The sequence below is a fragment of the Pezoporus flaviventris genome, unplaced genomic scaffold (genome assembly GCF_033815535.1).
Source record: "Pezoporus flaviventris isolate CSIRO_AGI_PZ_B2104156 unplaced genomic scaffold, CSIRO_AGI_Pfla_v1 ptg000097l, whole genome shotgun sequence".
Lineage (NCBI taxonomy): Eukaryota > Metazoa > Chordata > Aves > Psittaciformes > Psittacidae > Pezoporus > Pezoporus flaviventris.
Window position 1 is genome coordinate 8,025,206 of NW_026892645.1, and position 21,848 is coordinate 8,047,053.

Consider the following 21,848-nt stretch of genomic DNA (forward strand, 5'->3'; position numbering starts at 1 on the left):
CTCCTAAAGAATCCTCATCATTCCAGCTTGGAAGGGCCATTTGGCTTTGTGGTGGCTTAAGGCAGAGCCTGAGCTAAAATCAGGGTGGTGGAGCTCGCCTGGTTTGTCTTTAAGCACCAACTTCAGCCCTCATGTGACACTGGGGGATGGATGGATATAGGAACTTGATCAGATCTCAGCCTCATTTACCCCTCTAGCTCCCGTTTAACCACTTTCTCTTGAAGACCAGGTCAAAATACTCGTTGCTGTAAGCCACCACCTTGTGTGCTCCAGGCTTGTGGCTGCCAACCATCTCCTAGCGCCCTGCGCTCGGGAGGTGCTTGTTCCCTTGGGAAAGGGCAGTAACTAGTTAAAGCTTAGAGGAGGCACCTCTCAGTGCTGCCTGCGAGGGTCAGCCCGCGGGTGCCTGGCGGTGGGATAGGCAGGGAAAAGGCTGGATTCGCTGAGCAGCGAAGGAGGGAAGAGGCACGGGGGGCACCGCGGGGCTCAGCGGCGCCGGGTCCGCGTCCGGGGAGCGGCGGCGGGGCGGAGCGGGAGGCGGAGCGGAGCCGGGCGGCGGCGGCGGCGGCGGGCTGGGGCGGCTCAGTGCGCCCGGCTCCGCTCGCCTCCCCTCGCCGCGGCTCTAGCGCCTGGCTCCGGCCCGGCATGGCCGCCCCGCACCGCCTCGCCGCCGCACCGCTGGTACTGCTGCTGCTGCCGGTGCTGATGCGCGGCGGGCCCGGAGCGGCGGCGGCGGCGGCAGCGTCGTCGCGGGAGCCCCCCGGTCCCTGCCGTGTGAAGACGGTCACGGTGTCCACGCTGCCGGTGCTCCGTGAGAACGATATCAGCTGGAGCGGGGCCCCGCCGCCCGCTGCCGCCGCCGCCGCTGCTGCCGCCGCCGATTCCCGCCTGCTGCTCTTCGTCCGCAGCGAGCTGCCCGGCCGCGTCGCTGTGCAGGATGACCTGGACAACACCGAGCTGCCCTTCTTCACCCTCGGTAGGCACCCAAGTCCCGCACCGTCCCGACAGTGTGTTCCCTATCCCGATGGTTCCCCCCCACCCCATCCCGCACCGTCACCGGTACCGGAGCATCCCCGGGCGGGCAGCCGGCTCCGAGCTGTACAGTGGGGTTTCTGTTCCCCATCCCCTCACCGCCGGCAGCCTGCTGGGGGTTTGGAGCTCTGTAACCCTGCCCTTGCTGCACCCGGGTTGGTTTGGGGTTTATTTCCTGCTGGGGAGGGATTTTTTAGCAGGGCCTGAGGGCTGCTGCCTCCCGAGAGCCCTGGGAGTCAAGCATCTCGCTCAGGGTGTAAAGTGATGGGTGCTGCCTCTGGGGCTCCAACTTGGACGCGTAGCTCTGCAGGAGGTACCCCGAGCTTGGGAGGACGGCAGAGGCTGGTTTTTATCAACCAGAGCCTGATTTTATAAACGCTTTCGTCTCGGTTCTCGGAGCTGGCTCTTGCTTCACGCACAACTCCAGCGCCTGGGTCTGTAGCGAACGCCTGCAGACTTTCCTCCTATTTCAGCTTTTGTGGCGAGGGGGATGGGACTAGGAATAATTCTGGTGTCGTACTTTCATCTTGACGTCGGATCCTGGTGTCTCGACCTGGTGCCCGAGCTGCTGCGTGGCACTTTCAGCCTTTTCCAAACCTGAATCAGGCTGGGGACCCTCCAAGGGAACGGTGCGGAGTGCTGTATGGACAGGGTGCTGTTTACTCTGCCAGGTCACCGAAGGTTTTGTCTCGTTTATCCGCGCTTCCTTGCTTTGTGGTGTCTGAAGCAGGGATAACTGGGGTACCTGCTTAAGTTTGGGTCTGAGATACTGCTGGACACCTCAGGGTTGTGCTTTCCAGGGCATCACCCTGCGTGCATCTGTGTGTTGAGGTGTGCCCCTGCTCCCTTCCCGTACCTTGCGGAGGTAACAGCTTTACACTGGGTGCAATGTGCCAGGGCAGGGAAATGACTCTTAGTGCCTCCCAGTCGTGTTGTTTTACCCTCTGTGAAGCTTTCTTGTATCAAGCACCTATAATACATAAGTTGACGGTGCTCCTTGGGTTCTGGCTTTGCAGTGTGGCTTCTTTAGACATGGTTGGTCAACTGCAAAAACCCCATACAAACCAGTCAATTCTAAGGCATAAAAAGTGAAGCATCAGGTTTGGTGCAGTAGGGATGACTTTTACTTTCCAGTGATTAAAAGTAACAGGAAGTTTCATGGTTCAAGGAGTTGAGTTTTCAGATGAGGGTAGGGTTTCTTCAGGGACAGGGTGTGAATGGCGTGCAGAAGGCAAAGGAACCCCTCTGCGTGTAGCTTAGTTAACAGCTCGAGTTGGAGGAGAGAAATCAGTCTTGATAGATCAGAGACATGAGCTTCTGTAGCAAATCCTACTTCTGTGAGTGACTGCCAGTAAGAGGACCACGTCTTGGTCTAAAATATTCCCTTTTGCTTGCCTGGCATATTGGTTGTGTGCATACTCTTGAATATGCAGCATGTCTTGTGCCAAACTGTGGCTTTTTTGCTGCCCTTTCATGACGAAAAGACCCCAAACGTCCCCTCCTGTTTCCCTGAGCCCACAGGCATCAGGCAGATTGGAAGATAAATGGAAGCTTTGCCCATGGTGGGATGGCTTCATCACAGTCCTGAAATTAATCAGCACGTTGCCTCCAGAGAAGCTACAACACTTGTCCTTCCCCAAGGTCTAGCTCATGAATTGCTGTGGATGCTCTGATATTTCAAATCTGTTGCATTTCTTCCCATCTCCTGGTGTGGCAACTGAGGCTGCCTCGCTGTTAACTCTTTTCTGGGTGAGTGCTTTGGAGGATTGCTGCTTTCGAAGGCAGGAGGAAGGCTGGAGTTTGCTGTAGCGGTTTCTAACCCCTGCATCCTTTCTAAGTTCAGCAGCAGCTGGGAGCCCGAGGGCTGCTGCCACCTTGTAATGGGGCTCTGGGAGGTGAAAATCACTTTACATGTGGGAGGCTGAATGTCTTTGGAGTGACTTGGGGCAGGGTTTGTTTTAAGCAGGGGCTTCTCTTTGTCGGAATCTTCCATTGTTACCTGATTTCTGATGCTTATATGTGTTTACGTGTGTTGCTGAATGTTCAGTGTCTGTCAGGGCCTGAGTTTAGGAAGAGCTGATGTCCTGCTGATTGCAATGTCTTGAGGGCTCCTAAATGTCTGCGAGTGCAGGCTCTTGCTGCTAGCACGGACCCTGTTCTGGCCTCTTGGGGGCGGGGGGTGAGGATGGGGTAGGAGGAGCTCCTACAGCTGCCCTGGATGGCATCTTGGAGGGACTTTAGAAAGAAAAGCATAAAGGAGGCAGAGCTGGTGCTGATGAAGTAGACTCTGAAGTGAAATAAGTTGAGAATAAATCGAGGCCACCCTATTCTGCAGGGCTCAGAAGTCTTTCCAGGCCAGGAAGCACAAAATAAAGCCTTGCCTTGCTGGGTGGTGATGAGGTGGTTTAAGCAATGAGCTGTGTTTAAGCCAGGTGCTCTATAGTTCTGGGCCTGCTCAGCAAGTCTTGGCTTAGTAAATCCCCTGGTGCTGGGGTGGTTCTCATGCATCTCATCCCTCCCTTAACACAAAGGATCTGTAGCTAAAGGCTGGCAGGTGCCAGAGCTGTGTCTGCAGCAGTGTGAAACTTGGAGTCATGAAATCGTGTAGGTTGGAAAAGATCATCGAGTCCAACTGGAAAGCGAACACTGCCAAGTCCTTCACTGAACCATGTCCCTGAGTGCCACATCTGCTGCTGGTTCTTGTTAAGGACAGACCAGGTTAAAGCAGGCTGGGGAGCTGGATGCTCTGAGTCGGTTGCTGATGCACATGCCCTGTGTCCTTCTTAAAGGATTCCTCTAGGGAGGAAGCAACTTTCTCTGTACCCTGGCAATATGAGTCCATTCGCCTCAGTGTAAGCACACAGTGAGGGAGCTTCCAGGGTTGCATCCCTACCTGGTCTGCAGGAGCCACTGCGTGAGTGGGGTGAAAGGAGAAAGGCAACACTAGGACATCCGAAAGCAGCCAGCCCCTGGCCCCATGGCACACTTGGAGCAGCATCCCTTTGCTCACCCTTGTGAGCCGTGGGTCCTGGCAAGCGTGTGGGATGCATGCGGGATGCATGTGGAAAGCGTGCGGGAGCCCACTAGGGGGTGGTGGGAGCCTGGAGATGCTCCACCAGCAGCATCTGCTCTGCCGGGAGCCCTCCCTGCCTGCACCCCCCCTGCACACAGCCTCCTGCAAGCAGACGGGGGGGCCCAGGAGGGAATGGCTTCATCCTCCCCTAACAGAGGTGGAAAACTTTGTTTCCTTGTTGCATCCTTCCCGGATGCATGGACCTGCTGCTTACGCGGCTCGGGGCAGCGCGGGTTTGCTCCCCGTGCCTTCTTCACTGGGGTGTTTCTCTGTTTCCTACGCCTGGGTTTATTTTTGCTCCCTTGCGTTGGAGGCAAGAAGGATGTTTCTCCCCCTACCCCCAGTTCCCTTGCTATAAAATCACCCAGCACAACACAGTGGTGGCAGGAAATGACAAATGTAACTTTGCCACTGGTGTGTTATGAATCGCTCTGCATCCCCTTTCCTGAAAAAGCATCCTGCCCTTTCCTTAACCTTGGATGCAACTGATGCTTTGTGGCCTTTTTTTTTCCCCTCCTCTAATTCTTCTAGTGTTACGCTGGCAAATGGTGCAGCCTATCATTGACTTTATTCTTGTACAATGAGGTCTCTCTAAGGTATGTATCTTGATTTAGTCAGCAGCCATGTGTTCTGTACAATAGCTGCTCCACCAGCAGCGTAGCCTGCCTTAAGTGCAATTCAGGGAATGAAGCAGTTAGCTTCCGAGCTAATTTAGATGAGCTCTGTCTATGTGTGAGCAGATATATATAGAGGAGAGAGAGGGAAAGAGGCAGACGAATTTTCACCACTGCTCTTACCCGGTAGTAGCTTGCATAAGAACAGTTTACTACACACTTCTCATAAATGGCTTTAATGGATGCTGTGTGACAGGCAGCTGCAGTGCTACCAGGTGCTTTGTTTCGGTGGTTGTCAGTAAAGGGGCTTGTGCATCTTCATTACTGGTGTCCCAGCGTGGCCCTTGATGATGGTTAACCCCCACCTCCCGAAGCCACACAGCTCCTCTGCAGTTCGCTGCCACTTTTATCTTTCTTAACTTTTCCCAAAGCCATCTTGTAACCTAAACTTCTCCCCCTCTTTAGGGCATTTAAACAAGAGGAAGCCCTTAGTTCCCTGTGGATTGAGTTTACTGTGTTGTCTGAAAGCACTCGAGCAGGGTTCTGCCACCCTGTGGGGTGGAGAGGCAGAGGGGTCACCTGGGTGCGCGTGATGCTTTTAATGCCACTATTCAGAAGCATCCTCCTCTGGCTGGAGGTGGTCCATGAGGTGTGGAGCAGCATCATGTGGGTAGTGGAGAGGGAGCGTGGCTGGTTTGAGACTCCCCTCATCAGGGCATGACATCTGAAAACTGGGGTGTTTCTGCAGAGAGAAGCCAATGAGCAGAGTTTGGTTTCAACATCTCCCTTTTCTATTAACTGCCTCCTGCTAGACTTGAAGGGCTGATGCAGCCAGAGGTTTAGTCAATCAATCAGGTGTTGGGTTATTATTATTTTTCTTTTCCTGGTTGTTTCCAAGGTATTCCAAAGGGGAAAGAGTTGCATCTCCCACCAGGCAAGCAGAGAGAGACCAAAAAACTCAACAAGGTGGTACAGTGAAGATGAGGTGCTCCTTGGGATAGGGACTGGGGGGGGGGATGTAGCCCTGACAGCAGGGGCTGCTTCCCTTCCCCTTCATGTCCATCCACATCTGCTCATGGCTGTGGGGTCTGGGCCAGGGCCCAGAGGAGGGTGTAGAAAGAGGGAAAGCCTTCTGGTAGTAGTTTCCTCCCCTCTGTCTATGAAGCTATGTGATGGCTTGTGTATTCCAGGCTGTTGGGTTCTTGTAGTTGGGAAGGGAAGGAAGGAGAGCCCAGCTTGGGGTGAGGATGTGCCGGTGATGTGGGTCCTGCTGTTGTTGCAGGAGAGGTGAGCTCTGTAGGAGAGAGCTGTAGGCACAAAATGCCCATGAAAATGGGTCAGTCCTCAGGTGACCATTTCCCTCCTCAAAGACAAGGTTGAACGTGGCTTGTCCAGCACAGCGGGGTGTGGATTTGCAGGGATTTTGCTTTGTCTTTGGCGTTTCCTGGGGTGAAAATCCCAGTTAAAGCTGGGAATCTGAGTGAGTGGCAGGCTGCACGCGGGGAGCTGCTGCTTTCCATGAGTACCCGTGTTGACCAGCTAGTGGCAACAGAAGATTAACTATAGAGAGAGGAGCCCGTTACTGCAGCTGAACTGTCAGGCTGAAGTAGCTGGAGGAGGCTGCAGCTGGGGATCCCTCTGTTCCCCATTTCCTCCTGTGTGATGGCAGTGGGTTTTCCCTGGTGTTGCTGTGTCAGGGGCTCTCATTGCCCTTCTGCTGGGACAAAAAAATGTGCTGTTCTCCATGATGAAGTGAGGAGCTTGCGCTTGCATAGGGAGGTGAGTGACCGAGTGCCACCATGCACATGGACATCACCTCCAAAGCGTGCTGCCTTTCCCTTCCCAAGTCCTTAAAGCATGAACCCAGCAGTGTGATGGACGAGCCTTTGTGCTGCCTTGCTGATGCGTGGGGTTGGCTGGCTGTGAAATGGGGCTGAGCCCTTGGGCTTTCCTGGTGCAACAAGAGTTCAGGTGTGGGACAGGAAGCGAATGGATTGGTGCCACTTGTGGGAACAACGAGGTATAGAACTTGCACTACCTCGACACATATGTTAGCAGTTGCAGGTGGCTTGAGAAACACCTACCTTCACACCAAAATGCCTTACAGAGCGTGGTTGGAGAGTGGAAGGAGAAGGGAAGAAAATAGAAATGCCTTGATTGAAGCCTTTCATCGTCTGCGTGTCAGGAGTGTCCTCCTCCAGCTGTAACCATCTGAAATAAGGAATGATGAGCCTCAGCCAGTCATCCCAGTCTTGCCCTGTCACTATGTGTGGGGTGGGTGACAGAATGGAGCAGAAATGATTCTTGTGCACAACCAGCTTAAGAAATGGTGCCACTTAAAAGAATTGAATGCTTGTGCTGCTGCTTGGGTCTCCGCTAATGCAGTTAAGGTTTCTAGTGTCCAGACAGTATGGAGACACTTAATGGTATTGAAGATGCAGAATGGCATGTGGAGGGGATGAGCAGTGATCGCTGCCGCAGTGCACTGACTGGGTGAGGCTTTCTGGTTGTCTCCTGGGGAAAAATAATCACAGAGTAAATGATTTTGGCCCATTGATCCCTTTGGGCATCTTCCCTGTGCGCCATGCGAGAAGCGCTGCTTTTGAACGCATCCAGCCTGCTTATCCCACTGTGGTCCAGGGAGGAAGGAGGGATTCCTTGCAGGGGGCTGGGTTGTGACTGCCTAAGAGAAGATGAGGCAGATAAGACTTGGAGCCACTGTGTGGAAGACAGAAGTACCAGAGTTCCCCTCTGTTTCTCATTATCTGTTCCCCACTGGTCTTGCACTCTCCCTTTGCGCTTTTACCTCTCCCTGCTCCGGGCAAGACAAAGTCTGGATGAAACCACAACTGGGTTTGAAAGCAGCAGCGAAAGGGGAGAAATTTTCCATTAGCAGCATCAGCAGTAAAAGGGATTTTTCCCCAGTCACCTGGTAACTGCTGTATTTAGGGAGATTACTGAGCTGGTGGTGTTGCTCCCAGGCATATGCATGGGAGTGATCCTGTGAAGAGGGGAAGCGAGGGGCAGGGCGCAGGCAGGGAGGTGAGCTGGTGAAGGTTAGTGGTGCATCTCTGCAGGGAGAGGAGAGCTGCTGTGCTGGAGAGGGGACCCGCTGGGCCTAGCACCTCGCACACACCATCATCTGCTCTTCCAGGGCACGGGAGTGAGACAGCAATTGCAAGGCAGAAATTGCGTGGCTGCACTTGCCCATCCTTCAGTGACAGAAGGGATGCCAGGCTCCAGCTGCCTTTGGGGATGGGCTGGTTGTTTGGTACCTTTCATCCTCCAGGTCTGATCAGATATACTGATGCAGGGGCCCTGGCTGCAAAGACCTTATGGATTAACTGGGGGTGTGAAGCCCATAACCCTGCAACTGCGTAACAGGGTGCAGGAGCCCCAGGTTTGCTCTCAGCCCTGCTGCTGGCCGTGAGCATCCTCACCGTAACTCAGCTTTGCCCATATCTCTGGGGCTTTGGTTCTTTTTCCTTTTCCCCTCTCTTCCATCTCTCCATAGGGCAATAGGGTGGCTTTTCCTGTGCTGGATCCTTGCATGCCCTGGGCTCCCTGGCCACCCCAAGCACTCACGTAACAGAGCTGGCATTGCAGTGTGCCTGCGGCTGCCGCAGTCGCGGCTGTGTCTGTCCCAAGGCTGTTCACAGCCCATAGCCTTCCCTTGCTGCTCTTTCTGGTTTTCCAGCAATTGGCGTTCCAGGGAGTGCAGCACATCCCTAAAATATGGGATCAAGTGACAGCAAATAGGAGTTGGCAACAGCATAGGAAATGATTTTCTTTTGCCTCTAGCCAAGTGCTCGGTAGCATCAGCTTCTCGATGCTCCTGTGTCAGCAGGATGGCAAACACAGGAGGGCAATTTGTGTGCTGGAGCAGGGCTGGAACAGAGCATGTTCTCTGCAGCCCAGGACCTGATGCTGTTCTACCACGGAGCACCAGGTCTCTGTGTGAGGCTGAAAAGCCTCTCTGCTCACACGTGCCGTCTTGCTATTGCTTCTGCTGCTCTGATGGGAGCTGGGGTAGAATTTGATGGCCCTGGCCTAACCAACACTCATGCACTGAGTGAGATCTGCTCTCTGGGGCAGTTTCCCACTCAGATGGGCTTCCCTAAGTGAAAGGGCTCCGGATGCTCCCAGTTGTTCCCACCTTGGTCTCAGTTACTCAGCACTGCCTTGCACAGGCTGCTCTGTGTGGTTGGAGGGAGGTGGAAAACCCCCTCACCTTGGCTTGCTGCCTCTGAGCAGTCACCTCTGTGGTGGGTTCAGCATTGGAGGTGGCCCTGGAGAGCTCTGGGGCTTGTTAGGACATCCTGAGATGTCCCTTTCCCTTCAACCCCCATCACACTTCTTTCTTGTCCTTTGTATCTCTCATCTGTTTAAGTTAGAGAGGTTTAAACTCTTTTCCTGCCCCGTGACATGCCCAGGGGATTCTTTTCAGGCCTCTCTGAGTCTTGTTGGCATCCTTGTTCCTCTGTCTCTGATGTCCTGAGGAAATCTGGACAGAGCGAGGTGCCCAAGAAGAGTGAGATGTAGGGAAGGTGGTCCAAAAGGTGGATGCACCTTCCCCTTCCTCTCTTCTGTGTCATCCACACCAGGCTGGGGCTGTTGCTGCTCCAGGCTCTGGTGTGGTCTGGGATCCTCCAGCCCCAGGGCCACCCGCTGAATGTGGCAAACACCTCCCATCATCTTCTGTCTGGAGGAGGTGCTCAGGGTGGGCAGCTCGGGGTCTCGCAGGGGATGCTGGCAGTGGGTACCACTTAAGGTAGGCTTAACTCATGGGCCCTATGGGGATGGATGGCCTTTGGGACTGGAGGCTGGGCTATAGGTCTGGCTGGAGAGGAGGGATGCTGCAGAGGAGCTGATCGTAGCAGTGGCATTTTGGGGGCCTGATGGGTGTCTTTGGGAGTGAGATATGGCGAAAACCCATTGAGCAGTGATGACATTAGCTTTATCTGTGCAGGCAGGTCCTTTCCTGCTGTTGCTGGAAGGGTGCTGCCTGCTCCTCTACCACATTCACATTGGGGCTTCAGCATTTTTCATCCCCTGCGGAGCAGGAGGAGGGCTGCAGGGCTGCATTCGTCACCTGAAGAGCCCCTGGGCTTCAGCTGAACTTTGTGTTCTAGCAATAAAACCATGCGAGGAAATGTGCGCTGTAACAAAGCCCATGGATATAATACATCCGTATCATACTGTACCTTTCATCTTGAAGGATTCCCAAGGAGCTTTACAAACTCGGTGTGCTGCAGCCTGCCAGGGTGACTGAATGTTATCAGGAAAGGCTGCAGTCTAATCTCTGCAGTAGCATGTGTGTCTCCCCCCTGCTTCCCCTGCAAGGGGGGACTTTATGAAGCCTGATCCTGGACTAGGGCTGTGCCAGGTGTTTTCTTCTAAGCCTGAGTTTCTCAGGAGGAAAAGGAAAACTGTGTAGCTGTTATGCAAAGAAATATTCTTCCTGGGGCAGTGGGAGGGAATTACTTTCACGCAGCTTCAACAGCTTTGGCTCTTTGGCAGAAGAAGCATTTGCAGGGGAATGTGCCCCCTGTGCAGCCCCAGGAATAGGGATGATAAAGTTGGAGTGCTTGGGAAATGGCTCCTGAGCATCAGCAGGGTGGCAGAGTTCAGCTGATGGGCATGGGGGCAAGTCTGTTGTCACCCCATGTCCCTTTCTGTCCCCATCGTGTCCATGTCTTACAGCCTTTGGCAGCATCTGGGCTGATGCTGGGAGCTCAGCAGGGCCACGCAGCCCTTTGCCTCGGTCATTCCTGGTGGTGTCCAGCTCCAACTGGGTTTATTTTCATCTGCTCTTGGCTTACCTGGAGCTGTGGGAGCAGTGGGAGGTGTTGGAAGCTGCCGTCGATGCTGGCAGAGCCTTAAAATCAAGACTGGAAGTGGGATAAGGGGCACTAAACGAAGCTGTCATCAGAGGCATATGCTTGAAAAGCGGAGGTTAGCTGGAGTCTATTTTTGTTTGGAGTGGTACACACTTAGCCTGTTTTGTTTAGCAGTTTGTTTATGGGATGTATTTTCCCACCCTGTGTAGCTCCTCAAATGTATGCTATAAACAAACTGTAAAATCAGAAGCAGCCGTTACGTGTTCCCATTAAGAACATCCTGGTGCACAGGGGATGCAGGATGTGGGGTGACCACAGGGCTGAGGTGCCTGCCAGGCTGGGGTCCTCGAGTATGAAGGGGATAAGGTGTGTGAGGGAGGTTATTTTGTCACGTTTGAGTATGGGAATTGCTGTGGGCACCCTGGGATGGAGAAGGGGCACCCTGAAAGCACACCAGCTTTTGCATCCATTTACTCTGGCATTGGAGGCTCCAAGCCTTCTCATGCTCTGCCCTGAGCTTTAGCTTTGCCTCCTTCCCTTAGCCCCATTGAGATGATTCCTAAGGCCACTAGGAATGGGATGTGGTGTTGCCAGCCTATTTCATGGATCCTGGATAATAATGCCTTCGTTATTGATTGAATATCAGAAAGGTAATGGAGTTTTATGGTCGTTCTTACTGTTGTTGCTGCAGTTTTGTGCCTTGTCCTGGATCAGCAGCCACATCAGCCTGGCTTTATTTTGTCTGAGCATGATCAGAGGGGCTAGGAGTATATTTAATGATATAGCACCAGCCTTGCCTTTTAACACAGCTCCAGAAACCGGAGCTTCTGGAAGACACGAACTCCATTGCATTGCTTCACATCTTATCCCGTCCAGCACCGGCTTCCTCCTTCCTTTACTCTCCCAGGCCAGCAGCACAGTTGTCCTCACCATGCTCCTTGCCTCCTGCTGCCTCGGAGGAGGAAATCCATTCTCCAGTGCTCCTGGAGGGAGGTTGGGGCCGCTGCCTGTAGGGGCTGCTCGTAGCCAGCGCGGGGTCTTGCTGGAGCAGTGGTTTGCAAGAGATGCTGCTCCTTGTACCCGATGTGATTCTGCTTTAGTCGCAACCGCCGTTGCTCCTAGGCTGACAAGCTGTTCCTTACCACGCCATGGCCCAGTGTGTGGGACCAGAGCTGGGATGTGGGCAGAATGCTGCATGGGCTGGAGGTGTGGGAATGCTTCTCTTCCCGTCCCTCCGAGTGCGTGCGCTGGCCAAAGCTGTGCGTGCTGGGGGAGGTTTTCTCCGCTGCCTGGGCTTGCTTTAAACACTGTTGTAAAACCTTTTCCCTCCTTGCTGATGAGGGGTTTTACAGCGTGTTGCAATGAGCCTCTTAAAGGCAAAACAGGAGGAGAAAATCCTGTTTGCAGCACTCCTCCCGCCTGGGCTGTGCTGGGGTGAGATACTGGGGGGTTGTAGTGGATGCTGAGGAAAAGCTGAGCCTTGTGAGAGCCTTCCCTTTCATAGAATCGGCTAGGTTGGAAAAGACCTTTAAGACCATCAAGTCCTTTGGCATCTCCTGGCTGTATGTCCTCCCTAAACCCATGTTCCCTGCTGCTTTGCAGGCTTCTCGCCTGGTTTGGGATATGAAACTGGTATTTTAGTACACCTGGGCCTCCAGAGTCTCTCTCCAGCAGGAATGATGCAAACTTGTCCATGGATGCTTGGTCCGCAACTCTGTGGACACTTCCTTGGGAATGGTGTCCCAAATCTCCTTGTATTCTGCATGTTCTCCCTTGCAGGGAGCTGATGTGGGCCAGCAGCTCCCTATCCCCACCCATGGAGCGGGTTAAGGGAGGAAGGTGATGTTATTGCTGCCGTAGCTCGAAAGGCAAGGGTTTGCCGTGGATGTGGGGCTGTGGTTTTTAATCACTGCTTGTTCTGATCATCTCTGTACAAAACTGCTCTGAAGGCACCTCAGGGCAAACCAGCAGGAGTTAATATTCTCCTCCTTTTGCTGTTGCTGGGTGGAGGGAGAATTTAGATTCAAGGAAAGCTGTTATTTGTAGTGGTGCTTCTCGCCTCGGCTCTGGCAGCTGCAGGGCAGGTGAGACCTGGGCGAGAGCAGAGGTGCTCTGGGCCTGGCTGGGGAGCACACTACAGCTTTAATTTGGCTGGTAATGGCCATGCAGCGTTTGCTCTGCCTGCTCCCTGCTCCCGTTCTTCCAACTCTATGCAAATGTGTGCAGCAGTCTGGGAGCTGCCCAGGGAGATTCTTATTCCTGGCATGAACTAGGTTAGAGGGAAAGGTTGGGCGAGGAGAATCAGAGAATGGTTTGTGTTGGAAGGGACCTTAAAGCTTCTCCAGCTCCAACCCCTGCCACGGGCAGGGACCCCTTCCACTGGAGCAGCTTGCTCCAAGCCCCTGTGTCCAACCTGGCCTTGAACACTGCCAGGGATGGGGCAGCCACAGCTTCTCTGGGCACCCTGTGCCAGTGCCTCAGCACCCTCACAGGGAAGAACTTCTTCACTATATCTAACATATATAACTGTAGAATGGTGTCCTGATGGGTGCTAAGATCCGTCCTGTCTGACAGCTTCTGCTGTTGTGGCCAGCACAAGGTGAGGAATATGGCTCGGGTCCCTTGAGCCATCTCATGGAGGTTTGCTCCTGCGTTCCCACAGGATGCTTGGTTGCACATAGCTGCAATCAGCATCAGTGTGTTCTGACCGAGCTGGAAGGGTCCCAGCAGAGGCTCCCGAGGGGCTCCTGCATCCCCATAACATTGGCCTCTTTAGGAAGTCTCCTCTGCTGCTGGGGATGCTGTGTTGTGTGGTGCGCAGGGAAGAGGGAGGTTTCTCTTTGAGGTCTCAGGGACATGGTAGTACTGACCAGGGGCTGGCACAGAGGGAGGGATGCTTCTGTTAATTAGCACTAGATGAAAGGAAAACTTGTCTTTATTCAAGAGAGCAGCTTGTTCCAGTTTCATTGCAGCCCTTAGTTCTGAGCTTAAAAGTTCAGCGTATGTGTGAACATTAAGTTTGGGAAGTTGTTTTGAAGCCAATCTCGCAGCATTGTTATGAAGATGCTGAAGGGGAGTCGTGACACTGTTTTGAAGATTAAAGTGATTTTACCACCTTAAATTGACACATTCTGTTAGAAGAAGAAGAAAAGAATAATAAAGTTTGCATGAAAGGCAGCTCTCAACAGGACTTTCCCTGGCCAGAATCAAACGTGGCCATCCCTGAGGGCTGGGGAAGGCACTTTGAGGTGCTGCTGGCTTTGGCTGTCATGTAGGTGATGCTGTGTCCAGCATAGAAACATAGTATGGTTTGGGTTGGAAAGGACCTTAAGATCATCCAGTTCCAACCCCCTGCCATGGGTTGGGACACCTCACAGTAGACCTCATGTCACCCAAGGCTCTGCATAACATGCAGCAGCTTTCTCACGGGTGACTGTCTCCCACATCCCAACGTTGCGTCTCGCTGGATCAAGCTGTGGTCCCTCAGCCCAACCTTGCTTTTGTTGCCTCCTGAGTAGCCCTTGCACCCCATGAAGCTGCAGTGCACCAGAAGGTGTGCTGGGTGGCTGGTGGGGCTGTGCTAAGCTGGCTGCCTGCATCTCCTCTCAGCCAGGATGGCAAGCATCACATTGGGTGCTCACCACCCACCTTGTCTTGGGGTTTTCCCTTCCATGATCACCTAAATGCCCCAGCTTGCAGTGGTGGGAGGTTTTATTCCTGCTGAGCTCTGGTTTCCATTTCACGCTCTCAGATACCCAGGAGAAAAGCAATGTCTGAGGGGGCTGTGCGAGTTACAGGGCCACGAGCCCTGGTCTGCTGCAGAAGAGCTGTCAGGCAGTTCCTTTGGTAGAAAATAGACACCCAAAATTCCTCTTCCACCCCCAGCTTTGTCTCCCTGCCAGCCCTGGATTCCACATTTATTTAAGGGTCTCTTCTCTTTGGGCTCGGGTAGGTGGGGAGCATGTATTTTTTGCCATGTGAGTCTGACAAGCCCTTGGGGAGGATGAGTGGGAGTCTTGAAGTGTTAGGGAGGAACTTGGCGACTGCTCCAGCTCCAGGGATCTCTTTGCATTTTTGGCTGCATCTGCTTCTTTATCCTGCTGCTCTTCAACTTCCCTGATCAGCACAGGCACTCCCAGCAGTGCTACCATCCAGGAACAACGCTGCTCCCCTTCCTTGAAGGCCAGGCCACAGGGAAGGGATGGGGTTTATGGCTTCTCCAAAGGGTCCGACCGCTGGATGGGACAGCCCTGGGTTCCTGGGGCCCAGCTCCCCAAAATCTGAGTGTTAGCTCTGGATGGGCTTACTCTACCTACATCATGGAAGAGGGTGGGCAGGAAGGTGCTCAGAGCAGGCTGCATAAAGGGGCACCATATGGGGGATGTAAGTGCCGTGCTCTGGTGTTTCCCAAAGGAAGGAGAGGCTCTCCCAAGCTGTTTTGAGGTGGTGTGTTTCTTGTTGCCTCTTGTTCCATGCTCCCCGCTTGGTTCCTGGCCTTGTGTATGGGATTCGGGATCTGGTTTGAGGAGGTGCGAACATCTCTTGGCTGTGGTGGAGGGAAGAGCTTCCCTCTGTGATCTTTGCAGCTAAAGGAAGCACACACGAGCGTGTGGATTCATCTGGTGGAGAACACAGGCATTTGAGTTGTTCTGGGATTCCTGGCTTTGCTCTTTACTTGTGGAATGACCTTGACTGAGTGAGCACGCTTCTCTGTACATCTTCCTTACACACTGTTCGCAAGAGCCTGGAGAGGCTCCCTGTTTGCATTATCAAGGTGGTGTGAAATTCCTGTGTGGAAATGGGAGGGAGGGGCAGACCCTCTCTGCTCCTTCCCTGATACCCTGCCGGTGGGCTGATGGTGCAGAGAAAGGAGACCAGTGGGAGCACAGAGCCAGAAATGGAACAGACCCGGATCTGCTTCTCTCCATCTGGAATAGCAGCTGCCCCATGCACTTCTATAGCTGACAGCTCATCCCACGGCTGGGCAGCGGCAGGGCAGGATGCTGCTGTCGAAGTCTGATGGCTGTAATGTGTTTTCCTCTTAGGAGTTGGGGTTTTCTTTCTGCTTTAGGGTACTAAAAATGATCCGCACGCTTGAAAGTTCCCCTGCTCTCCCCCACGTGCGCAAGCATCTCCTGATCTCTATGAGAGTGACAGCTTCTCTAATTAGGCAGCCGAGGAGGTAACCTTGGCAACCCCACGCTGATGCTGGGGACCATCTCCAGCTGCCCTTGGAGATGATGTGTCTGGTGTTCAAATGGCCTCTCATGAGGACAGGAGAGCTTGGGCTGCCTGCATGCCAGAGCTCCCTCACTGGCACCGTATCATAGAATCATGGCATGGTTTGGGTTGGAAGGGACCTTAAAGCTCATCCAGTTCTAATCCCCTGTCACGGGCAGGGATACCGTCCATTAAACCAGGTTCCGTGTGCCTGGTGTTGTCTGCCATGCAAAGCAAGAGCTGGCACAGAAGGAGGCACCTATGTCCCATTGCTGCTTGCTCTGTTCTCACTGATGCCCTGGCTGCGTGTGCTGCCAGCCACAGCTCTGGGGAGAAGGGCTCTGGTGTCTGAGCAGTACAGGAAGGGAATTGGTGGAGAAAGAGGTGCTGAGCCTGCTTCCTCACCAGTGATGCCTGCGCTGCAGTGAGTGGGGCTTGGAGCTGCATCAAGGGAAGCTCCAGAGATGCAGGAGAGCAGGATCCTGCACTCCAGGACCACAGCGTTTGGCTCGTCCATCTGCTTAGGTTGCAGGCAGTGGGAGCTGATAACCCAGCAGCAGAACAGCACTGGCTGGGGTTTGAAGGGTGGTTGTGAGCACAGCAGGGTCTGTGTGCTGCAAAGGGACCAGTGGTGTCCTGTGCGTTGGGAGCTGAGAGCCTGCCTGTGCCACAGCATCCCCGTCCCCTCCATCCTTCCCCATCCTCCCCGCCTGGGCTGATGTGATGACTGCAGCACAGACCATTCCCTTAAAATCCAAATGCACCTCCTGCCCTGTGGGCTGGAAGTGGCCTTGGCTACTCGAAACACTGCTCAGGAAGACTTTTTTATAGCAGCTGGGAGCGAGCCAGGGCAAAAATGAGCTGGGGCCGCTGAAGGGAGATAAGCTGAGACGTAAACTGTGATTTTCTGCCCTGTGAGCCCTATGCATGGATTTCATCTTTTAATGGAAGTGCAGTAAATAAAAGCCATTTTCACAATAAGCCGAGCAACAGGTCAGAAGCGTCTGAGCCACTGAAATTGATAGAAGTGAGCTAAGCGTAACAAATCTCCCAAAATTGCACCAGACTCCACTTGTATCGAGTCCCTTCCTGCATCTCACCAATTATAGCAAGCAGCAATTATTTCTGAGCCAGAGCTTTCTCTGAATACAACCTCAGTCAAACTGCAGATGCTTTATCTTCTGTTCAAATAGATTTGTACCGGAGGAAAAAACCCCAGTGGGAAGAAATCCCATTTGAAGGGGCTTTCCCTTGCTGTGTTTGCAGAGGCAGCAGATGCTGGACACGCACGGAGGCGTCAATTTGACCATTGCATAGTTTGCTGGCTCTGGCTGAGAGGGGGATTCAGGGAGTTGTCAAAGATGTTCCCTTCTGAATATCACTTGTGTCTTTGTTAGGATGAAGCAGGGGGTGAGGATGTGCTGGCCCCAGCTGCTTTGGTTCCTGCTCGCTGCTGGGATGCTCCAGTTGACGGGGCCCCTGTGGAGTATTGACTTTCTCCCTCTTCCAGTTAGATCCAGTAAGTGGCTGTCTCTTCCCAGTCCCCACCACAGAGCTCTGTGCTGGTACCCAGCGATGCTTCTGGGGTGTAAAGCAGACTCAAGTCCATGCTCAGGCTAAATGCTGATGCTTTTGTCCCATATAACTTCTGTGTTGTTTCTAGAAGCATCCATGCTGCAGAGCCTGGGGGATGCACCTGCAGTGAGGATTAATGTGTGGGGTGAAATTCCTCATCTCTGCACTGGTTTGTCTGATTTGAGGGGGTTAGCTGGGAGTTTATTTGCAAGGGCTTTAAAGAGATGTTCATTTTATACATGGAGATGTGGCATTGCTGGTTTTACCTGCTTAGGCAACAGTCTAGAGTCAAATAGCCTGGTCTTCACTGTTCCTTCTGGCCTCATGGTGCGTGAGCAAGATGTCCCTGGTGCCATACAGAACACAGGGCTCATGGAGGGATGCAGGCTGTGCAGGTGGCTGTCAGTATGTACCATCACTTCTTGGCCAAGTGGCTGCGCAGAGGCATGAGCCATCTCAACCCCAGTGTTTTTCTGTACACAGGAATGAAGTGCATTGCTTGGGATTTGTTGGAAGAGTGCTCCTACTGTTAAATGCCGTTAGAGATGCTGGCAAAGAAGTGCCACGAGCTAGCGGGTGTATGAAGCTCAACTGGCTTTCTGATTGATGCCATTAGTAATCCCTACTGCATACCCCCTGGGAAGCTGGACACTTTCTGTCTCTGGGTTTCTCCCCAAGTTTTGGTTGAACAGCTTCTCCGTAGGTATACAGAGGCTGCTAATGTGGCACCCTCCTGGGTCCCTGAGAAACGCGGCAGGATCTTCAATTGCCCAAGGACTGATTTGTCTCTCATGGTGTCGTTAGTGAAGTGCATCACTCCCGGTGTTTTGCAACGCTGGGAAGCCTGTGGGATGGGACAGGGAGGCTGCATTGCCTGGCACGGCCCTGGGGCTGGATAAGGCTTTCCTAGAACGGGCGAGATGGGAAATCACCAACAGGGAGTGATGAGTGTTGTTCAGTGATGCGTCCTCATGCCATGGGGGAGCAGAGTGTGATTGATTTACTCTGTGTTGGCTTTGAATGAACAAAACTATTGGTTCTATATTTATTGTTTCTTATTTTACCTTAGCCTTGGGAATTACATCCTCCCTCCCCCCCCCGCCCCCATGGTTGTTAATGAAAAGCACTGAACCAGCTTCCCTTCAATTTCATTTGCTTGCATGAGCTGGCAGGCCCCTCCAAACACCTTCCCAAAATGCATCATAGAATGGTTTGTGCTGAAGGGACCTTAAAGCTCCTCCAGCTCCAACCCCTGCCACGGGCAGGGACCCCTTCCACTAGAGCAGCTTGCTCCAAGCCCCTGTGTCCAACCTGGCCTTGAACACTGCCAGGGATGGGGCAGCCACAGCTTCTCTGGGCACCCTGTGCCAGCGCCTCAGCACCCTCACAGAGAAGAGCTTCTGCCTAAGAGCTCGTCTCAGTCTCCCCTCTGGCAGGTTAAAGCCATTCCCCTTGGCCTGTCCCCCAGGGCTGCTCTCAGTCCAGCCTGTGCCCAGCCTGTGTTTGTGCTGGGGATTGCCCCAACCCATCTCGCACTTGATCCTCCAGGCAAATCCACCAAAATACAGAATCAGTGTGGTTAATTCATGCATCCACCTGCCTCTGGTGTGCACAACATGTTTGTTTACTCACCTAACCAGAATTTCATCCTCATCTCCCATTGTGTGCAATGAATCCAACCGGGATGCTCGGCCCTCATAGCTGCAACCCCCCAAGATCCTCAGCAAACTGCGACTTGCTCTCTGCATCTTGCAGCATTTCCATAATGCAATTAGCTCCCATCCACCTCTTTTCAATTGGGAACCACTCTCTGTTTCCTTTTGCTTCACCAGCTGTAATCCCTGCCTGGCTCTGCCCCTTACTGGGCAGCCATTTACTTGCCTTAATCTTTTCTGAAGCACTTTTATCATAAGCTCTTTGAAAATCCTCTGAAATTAGACCCTTTAAATCACCTTCATCTATTTTAAAGGCTTTCTTTTGCAGATAATACTGCCAGGTTACTTAGCATGCCTCTTTTCCACCATCCCTTAAGGAAGTTGCGTTGCCTTGACCTATTGAGATTATACTTTCCTGGCTTCTTATATTGGCTGACCCGTTAATTAGACTCTGAGTGAAGTTCCTACTCTCCTGCAGGTTGGTATTTAGCTCTGTGGTCCTGCAGCCTTGGTCTTTTGCTTTTTAAATACGAAATAATTGTGCTAAATTACACTGGAGCTGTTTTTGCACGGAGTTTAGGGCTTGGTGGATACTGTGGGAATTGTGTTGGTGTTGGGGACAGCTCCGCATCCGAGCTTTACACGTCTGAAGGACTGAGATGAGCTCAGTGCCAGGATGCGCAGGTACCTACAGCTACTGAGCAGCCTCATCCTCTGCATCTGATGTAGGTTTTCTGATGGCTTGTTTAACGTGGAGAGACATTGTTTTCCTGGAGATGCTCACCCCCATAAGATGGGGAGAGCCATGTATGAGCTGGGTCCCTGCAGACAGCAGTGTTGGGTCTGTTCTTCTGTGCTTGGGAATTGCTGTTCTCTTTCTTGCATGGTAAAAGAAACCTACGCATGTGGCTTTGGCCTTTCCCTGTGTAAAAGCTTGGGGATAAATAACATTGGGTGGCCAGCTCTATGTACTTGGGAAAATATAGCTATTGAGAGCAAAGCCCTGCAATTGCAGGCTTGGGCATCACTGTAGCCAGCAGCTGGAAGCTGCAATTACCTATATTCAGCCTGAAGATGAAGCCCAAATCCCTAAATGAAGAAAAAAGCTGGCCACTGTCAGGTGGGGGGGTCCCAATGTGTGATTGCTGTTGTCCCTCATCCCTGCCTGTGTCCTTGGGAATGGCTGGCTTGTGATAGAGCTGCTCAGGTGGAAGCCTTCTCCCATACCCGGCTGCTGGAAGGCTACAACAGGCCATGATATTGCTCTTTTCTGCTTCCTACAGATAAAGCAAGCTTCTTCCCAGACTTCTCAGGACACGGGAGGGATGTCTTTGAACAGCAGCATCCATGCTCCCCTGCATCCCTCCTCCTTCTCCCCCATCCTTTCATTCCTTTCTGCAAGGTTAAATGGCACAGTGGAGAAGGAAATTGAGCTTTTGTGTGTGTGCTCCCAAAGGCTTCTCTCAGCTGGGGAGATGCATCATCCTGCTGAGCTCTCACGTTAATCCCTCCTGGAAGTGTTTGTTGCCTGGGTGGCAATGGCACAGACCAAAGAGGTTGCCGCCGGTGCTCCCAGTGTCCTTGGGTCAATGGGATGCTGGTCCCATCGTGCACTTATAATGGAGAGAGTATCTGTAGAAGCAAGGATTTATTCACCGTGTCTGGCCTGGCAGGGGTAATTCGGGATTGCAAGGAATAAGTAATCAGGTTTCCATTTTCTGAGGGCAATGCCAAGTAAAAATGTATGAGCCTATTTCTTTTATTGTTTAGAAGAAAAGAAACCTCACAGGGTGGGCTCTGTGTTGCAAATAGAGTTTAAAGCCAAGGAGCAGAGCTACAGAAGCCTTGTAAGGAAGAGTCCAGGGTGTTTTCCTGGGTAATCTCAGGGTGGAAGGGCTACTAACCTCAATATGGGCTTGTAGAGAAGGGGAAATCTCGTTATTCCCTGTCCCCTTTGCTGTAGGGCTCAATTGATTCTTCTTCTTGAGTAGTACAGGTTGTCATCAACTGATGGGGGACTTTATCTTCGGCATCCATTTGGCAGGGTGCGGATGAGGCTATGCAGGAGACAGCCTCCTGCTGAGGCGACACGTCTCGTGCTCTGCTAATGAAGAAAGATGCTTCAGAGCTCTCAGAGGAGGGGAAATTGAGCCCATGTTGCCCATCAACCTATATATATACATACACATATATACGTATGTGTGTGAAAAATCATATTTAAACACGTTGGCTGATACATGAATAATGATTGTCCTTGGTTACACAAATTACTAGCACTATTGCTATGGCTGCATTACAGCCTTTCACTTGATTGCAACCACATCATTTTTAGCAAATAATCAAAGCATCCTAACTTTAATATTGTCACAGTATCCTTTTAATAGGCAAATGAGGTAATTATAATCTCCTGGGATAATAGGATAGCTTCTTCCTACCAGCATGCGTGTAGTGCATTTTGCTCACTTCCAGCAGGCATTGCAGGGCTGCATTTTCATAGAATCCCAGCCTGGTTTATGTTGGCAGGGACCTTAAAGCTCATCCTGTTCCAACCCGTGCCATGGGCTGGGACACCTTCCACTAGAGCAGCTTGCTCCAAGCCCCTGTGTCCAACCTGCCCTTGAACACTGCCAGGGATGGGGCAGCCACAGCTTCTCTGGGCACCCTGTGCCAGCGCCTCAGCACCCTCACAGGGAAGAGCTTCTTAATGTCTAATCTTTATGTAATGAATCCATTCTCTTGCAGTCCCCAAAGCTGGAATCTTCTCGAGGTTGCCTTCAGTGTGCAAATAGAGTTTTGTGCATGAGTGGCTTTGGGCAGCTCCAACCTGCTGCTGGTGCCC

General features: G+C 52.6%; 1 protein-coding gene across 2 annotated transcripts in view; it reads left to right on the forward strand.

The window, feature by feature from the left end:
* Positions 1-645: 645 nt before the first annotated feature.
* Positions 646-21,848, forward strand: part of ASTN2 (astrotactin 2) — a 331,851-nt gene continuing 310,648 nt past the window's right edge. For both annotated transcript variants that reach the window (XM_061476701.1, XM_061476705.1), the window contains exon 1: positions 646-976. In XM_061476701.1, coding sequence (XP_061332685.1) covers positions 646-976 — 331 coding nt within the window. The remainder of the gene's footprint in view (positions 977-21,848) is intronic.